The sequence below is a fragment of the Sus scrofa genome, chromosome 10 (assembly GCF_000003025.6).
Source record: "Sus scrofa isolate TJ Tabasco breed Duroc chromosome 10, Sscrofa11.1, whole genome shotgun sequence".
NCBI lineage: Eukaryota > Metazoa > Chordata > Mammalia > Artiodactyla > Suidae > Sus > Sus scrofa.
In genome coordinates this window covers 40,013,532-40,024,759 of record NC_010452.4, presented here as the reverse complement: position 1 = coordinate 40,024,759, position 11,228 = coordinate 40,013,532, and the positions used below count along the sequence as shown (strand labels likewise).

The following is an 11,228-nucleotide window of genomic DNA, read 5'->3' as shown; positions in this document are numbered from 1 at the left end:
ACAGACAGGGGCTTGTGCCCATAAATCAGGGTAGAGTGCAGAGATCAGACTGTGCAAGGTGGGGGCGGGGAGTGAAAAGATTAGGGGGCTGTGGCAGAGTCTGGTTCAGGGGACCTACTGGGACAGAGAGAGGAGGTCTCTTGTGAATGCAGAGCTCATGGGTCCCAAGGATGGATTAAACATAGTGCTAAGAGAAGAAATGTTCGGGTCTTGAGTAGCTGGGGGAACCAATCGTCTGCTACTGGAAATGGGAACACTAGTGAGTAAACGTCTTCAGCGCAGGAATTTTTTTTAAGAGAATCTGCCATGTTAAGGCAAGTATTAAACCAACTTGTTGAGTTCAAAGAACAGAGCAGGGCTGGAGATAACGCACATGACCTGGATGAGAGGTGCAGGCCAACTTCACTTTCAGGGCACCTCCCGAATTGGGTTTCAGAACCAGAAAAAGGGCAGGCACATTAGACCAGGACCTAAAGAATCCCAACTTTAGGCCAACTTGTTCATTAAAGTAGTACAATCAAGAAATTATATGAAACGTGACTAGAACACAACTGCTACTAAAAATTTCGTAGCAACCTGTTTTTTTCTTCAAATGCATAATGTGCTGACTTTCAAGAGAGACTGTTCTGAAATAACTGCACAAAATAGTCAAAACATATTTATTACTTTTTAGTATCATTTTGTACACTGCAGTACAAATACAAGAATATAGCCATATTTACAGGTATTGAAAAGAAATCCGTATATTCAAACCCCACATCTAAATACAGTAGCTTTAAGTCCTGAACTACAATAGTTCTGGTTTGCAGTGAATTACTTCACGCCCTGCCCCCTCCCCTTTGAAATAATCCCTTGAAGCTAAGGTTGTGTTTAAACAGAATAGACTGTTTCTGAATTGTGTTAACAGTTAAATCTTCCCAAAGTTTTAAGCACCTCCTTTCCAAGATTTTACAAGAGTGAAGCAGATATATAAAATTTAGGAGATAAAATCATTCATTTGGGATATTAAAAGCAGCATAATATCTTTAAAAAGGGCTGACACATAAGAGCTTTCAGTGTGCTTAAAATCTGGAGTTGTAGTCCAAGTTTTAAAATCAAGTTAATCAAACTAGTTAAACAGAAAAAAAAAAAAAAAAAAAAAGGGAAAAAAGTTAGGGAAGCTGGTTGGTTCTTCAGGGGACTTTCTGACAGACCCACCTCCACAAAATACATTTTGTTACAGCATCAGCTTTTAAGGTTTGAATATAACACTATTAGTGTACCTTTTAAAACAGAAAAATAAAAACCCTGAGGTTTCCTAAGGGCTATTCGTTTTTTCAAACTATCTAAACCAAGGTGCCCACCAAAATGAGATACATGTTCAAAGCCATGGCAACAGGACAACTAAATAAAGAATATTCTTGGATATTATGCCTATTTTAATAAATATTCCCTGGTTACCTCAAGAAGGTTAGTAAGCTGGACACCATGTCTGTTATTAAAGTGCAGTATTTGAAATAATTCACTACAGAATATGTCAATCAAATCTTGTAAAAATATTTCCACAAAAATTTTAATTTTTTGTTTAAAAATTCACCAGAGTATTTCAAATTAGGCATCTTCTATATATATGTAATATATATTATATATATCATATATATGAGAGCAATTTGTTTAGGGATATAAATATTTTTTAAAGTCAAAAGAAAAAGGTGACAGAGATCAATATACAATGAGCAGATCAAATTCAAATTTACCTTAAATCACAAGTCAAGTTGCCATCTGATCAGGAAACATCGGGCTACTACATCAACAACTGCTCTCACTTCTTTCCAGAAAAGACACAGGACTGCATCAGTAAGGGTTCTAACTTAACATAGTTCTTCAGAGTTTCATTTACATGCACTAATCAAGTCCAGCAAATATTAACAATTTCATAGGCATTAACATTTCATCACGGTGTAATTTAGGACATTTGTCTTGTCTTACATTTTAAAAGTATCCTCAAGTTACAGGAAAAAAAAAAATCAGTTTCCAGTATCATTTTAATTCTTAATTACACTGGAACATTTTGGTATTTTAGTATCATCCATACTATCACTTACAGTTTACTTTTTTAAATTTATTGAAAACTCAGAACATTACTTTCTATACTTTAAGTATGTTTAAAGCACAAGAGCAATTTTGAATTTTTGGTATCCCAGAATGTAATAACAACATCTAACACACAAAATAAGCCCTTGGTGCTGGCAGTTCTGAAAGCACATGAATACATCTGCCTCAATAAGGGGAGGAAAACAAAAAAGGTCTCTAAATCAGATAAGATTTTGAAATGAGATTTTCCTGCATAAGGAAACCTTTGTGATTTAATACTGGCAGTGTCATGCTAAGGCCATGTGACCAATATTTTAGCAAAGAAAAGAAAAGCCAAGGTAATTTTATAGTAGCAATAGTTTCTTTTTTTATTTTAATATACTTTAGGAAACAATATACAAAGCTGAGCTTTCCCACCATTTCCAGATAACAGCAGGAAGCTCCAATTACACAAATTTAGCGTTTTGTGATGGCTAAGAACAGCAGTCAGCACCAGACTTGAACAGTTATAGCTACAACACAGACATCCTTCAAAATGAAAGGTCGTGATAGCAAGACAGGTAACCAGGGTTTAACAAATGACAACCACTTGGGAAGTGACTTAATCATTCTTGTTGAATTTCATATTTCATTAAATATTCTTACACACAACTTCCTGTTAATATGCTTTAAACAAAACCGCCCTTAAGGAATTATTTCAATTAAGTATAAATGTTCAACAAGAATAGTTCTGAAAAAGAATCCCCAGGTAGTTCAAATTCTAATATGCATTGACCAAAGAAAAGAAAAATAACAATTTTTGTTTGTTTTAACATGTTTATTACAACAGGTACAATTCACATCTGACTAGCTTTGTTTCCTCTTTCCCCTCCCACAACCATGTTCATTGGGCCATTTCCTTACATCTGAGCAATCACTGTACTTTCAGCACACATGCCCAGCAGTACTTAAGTCCATTCTTACGTGGTGCAAATGGATTTCAATAATTTATACAAACAAGTGGGTTATGCTCAATCACTGCAATTTTTAAGCTACTGTACACAGGAATGAAAAGATTATAGAAAAGTGCCATAGCAACAGTGCCTTAAGAAAGGAGAAAAAGAGGAGCCTTAAAAAAATGGATAAAATCAGATCAAGGATTTCAGAGGGAAATGGAACACACGGGAAATGAAAAACATTTCTCTGCAAAACAAATGAAGAAGCACTGCTCTTGATCAGGTGCAAGTGTGGGGACCGTTGTTTCATGATATCTTGTACACTGCCCATATGGTTCAAGGTTGCATCCTCAGACACAGATCGCCTGGCGCTTGCACTGTAATTTTTTGAAAATGCAAGATTTCTGAATGATAAATTAACCCCCCAAATTTTCTTTTTTAAAAAAGCTAATTTTGCAGACAGGTTTACATGTAAAAGGCTAGGTATTTAGCCACCTCAGCATTGATTAGTTTTGGATGTCTAAGCTCTGTTACACATGGCTTCCCATGGCTTCACTCTACAAAACATATTTACAACGTGAAGAATACATCTACAAGAATCTACATTTCAAGGGTTTTACAAATCAATCTTGTATCTCTCCCCTGAATTTAATCTCACAGACCCCATCCCCCTTGTCATTTCCTTTGCCCAGCTTAACGGTCCAAAGTCTACTTAAATGCAGCTCAAAAATGTTAAGATTGGGCAAGATTTATAGTTCCTGTACTCAACTCTGTGTGCAATTATTCACATCTTCACACCATGAAGGAATTCTGATTTTTTAGCTTTTCAAGTTCCTTAATTTGTTGTCTCAAAAATAGTATCCTGAAAAATTAAAACAAAAAAAAAAAAAAAAGAAAGAAAGAGGGCATTAGAACTCATGTCATTATGTTATAGAAAAAAAACAAAATTTCTAACTATAAAAATACCTTTATAAAGAAAATGAGTTGAGATAAAGTAATTAAAAACTGATTAAATTAGGACAAAATAATGACATATATTAAAATACTGAGATGACAAGTTAGGATGTTTCCTAAGTTTTCTAACAATTTCTCAATATTTACTTCAAATGACTGATTTAAAATGCAGTTGTTCCCTGCCTTACCACAAACACAAAAGGCAGCAGATATTAAACACGAAACAGACTTAAATTATGTTTTCTAGACTACAATATAGTAAGTGCAAAAGGCTAATTATTTTTCTTTTCTCTCTTTTTTAGGGCTGTACCTACGGCATATGGAAGTTCCCAGGCTAGGGGTTGAATTGGAGCTGCAGCTGCCAGCCTACGCCACAGCCACGGCAGATCAGAGTTGCGTTTGCAGCCTACACCACAGCTTATAGCAACATCAGATCCTTAACCCACTGATTGAGGCCGGGGATTGAACTCGTGTTCTCATGGATACTAGTCAGGTTTATTACCACTGAGCCATAACAGGAACTTAACAGTCTGATGAACAATTCTCAATATAAATGTAGGTTCATAAAAATGAACAGGCAGAGTTAAGGTCCAATTGACATGAATATTTAAAACAAAAAATAAAGTACGAATTCCACAGCTAACTAGATGTCCATGAATTTCATAAAGTTGATTCTCTTCTGACCTCTCTGAGTACACCAGTGAGTTAGGCATAATCACACACTAGCTAGATATCTCTGTCCAAACACCATTATGTGACACATGACTGACATGAGTGACTGTGTCCATAAGTGGCAGTAAAGAATGTTGTAATTTTCTACAAGTCCAATCACCTGTCTAGCAAACCAAAATAAAGTTTCATGTATGTGAGAACTACTTTCAGAGCAATCCTAGAGTAAAAATACTCCCAGCTGATATTCAAAAAGCACCTCTAGATATTTTAGTAGTTGAAAGGTTAGATAAAATCTGCTAAGTTTATTAGAAGTCCCAACTTGGTATTTTCTATTAATTATTGTGGCCTTATGACAAGATTAACTCTTACGACTCAATATAGACAGGATGTAAGGCCACTGCAAGTCCCTGACTTTGTAACAGGCATTTTAAAAAGTATCTATATTACTTATCACGACATAGATATTCTGCTTTTCATTAAGAAATGTGAGAGAGAGAGTTTAGCTGAAAACAATTAAAGAAAGCAGATATGTATCATTCAACTTCCTAGACAACTAAACCTTTAACGTAATTTCCAAAAGACCTATCAATGATGCAATCTGCAACTGAAAAAAGTACCTTCAGCAATAGAGTGCTATTCTCAACTGGAAAGGACTTCATCCTCTGCCACTGTCAACACCTCACTTTTTAAATAAAACATTACTGACACTTTACAGTATCATAATGTAAGACAAAAGTCTCATGAAGCATTTACCATGGGTTAAGAAAAATAAAATCTAGATGCCATTACCATTCAATATATTCATAGGAATATTATTAAAATTATGAAAACAGGTTATATAGTATTATGGAATATCACATCAAAGAGAACCTTAAATTTCAGATGAAATTTGACTTACGATCTTCAGTCCAATTCAAGATAACAATGATAAAAACCAAAAAATTTTACTTCAGTGAAAAACTTGGGAGTTCCCAAGTCATGGCTCAGCGGAAACAAATGTGACTAGCATCCATGACACAGGTTTGATCCTTGCCCTTGTTCAGTGAGTTAGGGATTCGAGCTGTGGTGTAGGTTGGAGACGCAGCTACAGCTCCAATTCAACCCCTAGCCTGGGAACTTCCATGTGTCTCAAGTGTAGCCCTAAAAAGACAAAAAACCCCCAAAACTCAAAAAACCAAAAAGCAAAACAAAACAAACAAAAAAAACCACCTTACCTTTGCTCTCGCAAAGTTGCTTGAATTTCACATACTCGGACTAAAGATCTTAAATTTTTCAATTCAGTACAAATTTCTGACATGTGAACGCTTCCCATGTTATGGGCTTCTTCTCGCAATCTCGATGCCTGTAATTAAGGAAATGAAAATCACATAAAATCTAAGTCACATTCATATACAAAAAATAAAACATTAAATTACTAAGGAGTTTCCACTGTGGTACAAGGGGTTAGGAACCTGACCAAAGCAACTTGGCCTAGTGCAGAAGTTCACGTTCGATCCCCAGCCTGGGAACTTCCACACACTGAGGGTGAGGCCAAAAAAAAATGACTTCCCCTTTAACATGAGAGAATAGTATTTCCAATCTCATAGTGGTATAGCACTAGGAGAGAAGGACTCATGATTTGTGGTGAATAAAAGATGCTGGGGGAGTTCCCGTTGTGGCTCAGCAGGTTAAGAAATCGACGCAGTGTCCGTGAGGATTTGGGTTCGGTCTCTGGCTTTGCTCAGTGGCTAAGGATCCAGCGTTACTGTTGGCTGTGAGGTAGGCCGGCAGCTGCAGCTCTGATTCAATCCTAGCCTGGGAACTTCCATACGCTGCAGGTGTGGATGTAAAAAAAATAATAATAATAATAATAATAAATAAATATAAGATGCTGGGTTGGCCAAAGCAAAGTCCAGGTATAACACTGATATAAGGATCTCACTGTACTCCTTTATCATGAGATATACAATGTATCTCCTTGAACTTAAAGAACATCCCAGATGGTGAGTCATGTGATAAAAGGGGAAAGTCAATGGTATGAAGTATAATGCCTTAGGGTCCCTCATCCCAAAGCAAAAATATTTCCTAACTTCTAGCAGCTAGTCTAGTGGGACAGTCATAAGATTAGTAGTACAGCTGACCTTTGACAACACAAGTTTGAACCATGCAGGCCCATTTACACATGGGTTTTTCTCAATAATAAATACCACTGTTCCACATGATCCATGGATCTGAGGATGAGGAACTGCAGCAAGGAGGGATGACCATAAACCTTATACTTGGGTTTTTGACTGTGGGGAGGGTTGCCCCCACCCCAGCCCCAACCCATGAGTTTCTCAAAGGTCAACTGTACTAACAGGTTCTAAAACCATCAGACTGGCTGGCTGGGTAGAAAAGGTACACTGGCTTTGAACAGTATCACTGTATTAACTTGGTGACTTTGGTATAATCAACTATTTGGTCTTGAGGGCCTCATTAGTAAAATGGAAAAAGTATCATTCTCTGCACTGGTCAGTAGTTTTAGAAAGTGCAGAATTAAACTTTAAGCACTCAGCACAGAGCCAAATGCTAACTAAGATTTTTGGGTTTTGTTCTTGGGGGTTTTTTGTACTTTTTAGGGCCGCATGTGCAGATATGGAAGTTCGAAGGCTAGGGGTTGAATCTGAGCTGCAGCTGCTGGCCTCTGCCACAGCCACAGCAACTCAGGATCCAAGCTCCATCTGCAACCTACACCACAGCTCATGGCAATGTGGGATCCTTAACCCACTGAATCGGGCCAGGGATAGAACCCGCATCCTCATGGATGCTATCTGGGTTAGTTACTGCTGAGCCACCACAGGAACTCCTAAATGCTGAGTTCTTGATAATGGGATTTATAATGATAATTTAAATACTTTATTTGAAATCCCAAAAAGTTAACATAAATACCTTCTAAGTAACATCCAACACTTTATAAAGGGACTAGGGACAATCAAATTAGAAACTGGTTAATTGGCTATTTTAAATATAGCTTGAATTCAGTGTTCCAGATTTTCTCAAAGCAGAATTCAGTTATCATACAAAGGTTAAGAAACATGATCATGTAACATACCTGCTTCTCTGCATGATCTGCAGGCCATCCTTGAACGTGCTTAATGAGATTTTCATTGAAGTGTGCTGCCAGCGTGGGTGTTAATGAACACGCAGGTCGGGCAGATGGATTCTGTGGTACAACTGTTGCAGTTGATGCATTACTACTAGAAGTATGATTTGGACCAGGTGATGGACTTCTCTGGCTACTAGAAAACACAATTGAATGTACTGTATTTTTAAAGTGGTTTCTACGGAATCCAAGAAATTGTCTATCAATACCTTTCATTAAAGATATCCAAATTTATTATTTTAACATCAAATAAACAGAATTTAAAATCCAAAGTATATCAGGTATTCCTAATACACTTCTGGGGGTTAAGAGCCCTTTAAACACTAAGGTCAGAGTTGGATTTAAATACCAATCAATGCTCTCCCACATTTGACAGCAGAATCAACGCTGTGTGCTGCAAATACACTAACGGAACTAAGAAGTGGTCACATTTCAAAAGTCATAGAAATAAAGCATATTTATGATATCTTAAATGCATGACAACATGGAGAGGAAAAAATACAATGCGTTTTACTGTTTAATATCAGAATAAACTGTTGAATCAGAGGGTGAAATAATGTGAAACAAAATACAGACATTCCATTGCATAACAATGAATGAGTTTAGTAGCAAAGTAAGACCAAAAAAGCAACACTCTAAGACTGGTTATCTTCTACAACTGTATGGTTTGGGCTGTGGTTTAAGGACTCGATGGTGAGAACCAAAAATTTAATCACTAAGCTCATTTCCTACCTGCTTCACACCAGACTTGGCTCTGAATCAATTTCAGTTATTCAGAAAAACTAAGTCTCCCAAACAATGAAGTCTTTTCATCACTGAGGATATTTAAAATAATACTGCAGCCTCTAAAGATAATTTAAAAGAAGAACTTCCCAAAAAAATATTCTGAGCAATGGCAACATTGCTGAAGTAGACAGTTTCCCAAAGTGATAATTTTCAAGGGAACAACCCTCATTTGGACGTCAATGTTCTGAAATGCTTATTTAGAAAACAACAATAAAAACAACAGTTGAATTATTTTACCACCTTGTGGCAAGAGATAAAAATAGGACAATATGAAAATTATTTAAAGTTCTGTTACTCAACAAAGGAGAGCGACAATACAATACAGGTCTGACAAGCAACACACAAAGGGTCAGAATTGACGCTATAAGGAGAGACAGGCAGACAGACATTCACAACAGATGGAAAACACTGACCCAAGTTTTAGATGTGAGATTTTTGTCTTCATTAATATACTCAAACGTAAAACAGCTACAAGGAAGTTAAAAACGATATTTCAGTGAGTTAATAAGTATTTTAAAATCATGTGCACTCTTTGTATAAGTAATCACATACTGCTCAGATCATATTCCACCAAGGAAAATTCTAAACAAAGTCACTTCTTTAAAACCCAGGCTTCACTACTACAGACAATCTAGTTATTGCAGTAAGATATCTGCCTTTGTAAATTTTATAATACATAGAACTAAGGCTATCCATGGATTCTTCCAAGACCAGGTTCTACTATACATACATTTATAATATCTCAACAATATGGCAATATAATGTATTAAGGAAAAAACAATGTCGTCTCAACACACATCAACTTACTTTGAGCGCTGAAGACTTCGAGGGGAAACAGGTTCATGACCTTGCTGTTTGTCAGCAGTTACAGGCTGCTGCGTGGCTGATTGTGAAACTGGTCCTTGCTTAACTACTGGAGTACTAACCTAAAATGTCAAAATCTGATTAGACAGCATTCTACCACATAGGCAAAAAGCATGAAAACTAGATACAGGCAAAAGTTCTACCAATCAAACTTTATCTCTATCCAGAGATTTTTAAGATAACCGGAGTTGACCTGATTCATAATAAGATTAACATTAGCGATTCAGCCATAGTATCTTTTAGGGGCCAAGTACACCCAAATCTTAAAACACCATAAAATCTAGAGATTTAAAGAAGCAGAGTCAAAGGAATCTCCAAAGGTCATGTAGTTAGAAAAAAAAAAAAGAGTTTTGAGACTTGGGTCTAATTCTTTATAAAACATTTCAGGGCCATAAAATTACTTGATTAGCAAACCAGCATAAGAAACTAGTTCTCTTGATTTGAGTTCAGTGTTACTTCCAGTACACTATAATACCTCTTCATATCTACTGTTGCTTCTGTTATCAATAAAAATAAATACATTATGGAGTTCCTGTTGTGATACAGCGGAACGAATCCGACTAGTATCCATGAGGATGCAGGTTCGTTCGATCCCTGGCCTTGCTCAGTGGGTCAGATATCCAGTGTTGCCGTGACCTGTGGTGGTAAGTCACAGATTCGGCTCGGACCCCACATTGCTGTGACTATGCCTATGCCGGCAACTGTACCTCAGATTCGACCCCTAGCGTAGGAACTTCCATACGCCAATAATTAATATTCTCCTAAACAAATGTGGACAGCACTGCTACTTCTGAAAAGAGCATATTCTTTTATAAAGAACATTTTTATAAGGGCGAATGTTCACTTATTTTTAGAAACAACTTGAAAGGTTTGAAATGCAAAAATAGCCATCTGCTTAAGGGATTTGAAACAATTTTATAACCAACTGTAAACCTAACACTGCCACTTATATCTCACTTCTTAGTCATCATTCACTGTACTCTAAGATAGACCCAAAGATAAGTTGTAAACTCTAAGAATAAGGTCTCTTGCTAAAATTCACATTTTAATTCTCCTCCAATCAAATTACAGGCAAACAATAAAAAACTTCATACAAACAATTTTAACTCAAAATTTTAAAAATCAATCTAAGCCAACAACCCAAATGGAAAACGGGCAAAAGACCCGAACATTTTTCCAAGGAAGATGTACTGACGGCCAACAAGCACATGAAAAAATGCTCAACATTACTGATTATTAGAGAAATGCAAATCAAAACTACCATGAGATACCACCTCACACCAGTCAGAATGGCCATCATTAATAAGGCCACAAATAACAAACAAATGCTGGAGGGGGTGTGGAGAAAAGGGAACCCTCCGGCACTGTTGGTGGGAATAAAAGCTGGTACAACCACTATGGAGATCAGTATGGAGGTACCTTAGAAATATATATATAGAACTACCATCCTATGACCCAGCAATCCCACTCTTGGGCATATATCTGGACAAAAATTTCCTTGAAAAAGACACATGCACCCCATGTTCACTGCTGCTCTATTCACAATAGCCAAGACATGGAAACAACCAAAATGTCCATCGATAGATGACTGGATTAGGAAGATGTGGTATAGATAAACAATGGAATTCTACTCAGCCCTTAATAAGAAGAAAATAATGCCATTTGCAGCAACATGGATGGAACTAGAGACTCTCATCCCAAGTGAAGTAAGTCAAAGAGAAAGACAAATACCATATGATATCACTTCTATTTGGTATCTAATAAAAGGCACAAATGAACCTTTTCACAGAAAAGAAAATCATAGACTTGCAGAATAGACTTGT

At 36.6% G+C, this 11,228-nt stretch overlaps 1 protein-coding gene across 5 annotated transcripts in view; it reads right to left on the bottom strand.

Annotated features, from left to right (window-relative positions):
* The window catches only part of WAC (WW domain containing adaptor with coiled-coil), a 91,553-nt gene continuing 80,970 nt past the window's right edge, over positions 646–11,228 (bottom strand). For 3 of the 5 annotated variants that reach the window (XM_013980205.2, XM_003130704.5, XM_013980204.2), the window contains exons 11-14: positions 9,349–9,467; positions 7,705–7,891; positions 5,849–5,976; positions 646–3,870 (exon numbers count right to left, since the gene is read on the bottom strand). In XM_013980205.2, the coding sequence (XP_013835659.1) occupies positions 3,801–3,870; positions 5,849–5,976; positions 7,705–7,891; positions 9,349–9,467 (504 nt within the window). In that variant the 3' untranslated portion in view covers positions 646–3,800. The remainder of the gene's footprint in view (positions 3,871–5,848; positions 5,977–7,704; positions 7,892–9,348; positions 9,468–11,228) is intronic. The other 2 variants (XM_013980207.2, XM_013980206.2) reach the window with 1 other exon arrangement.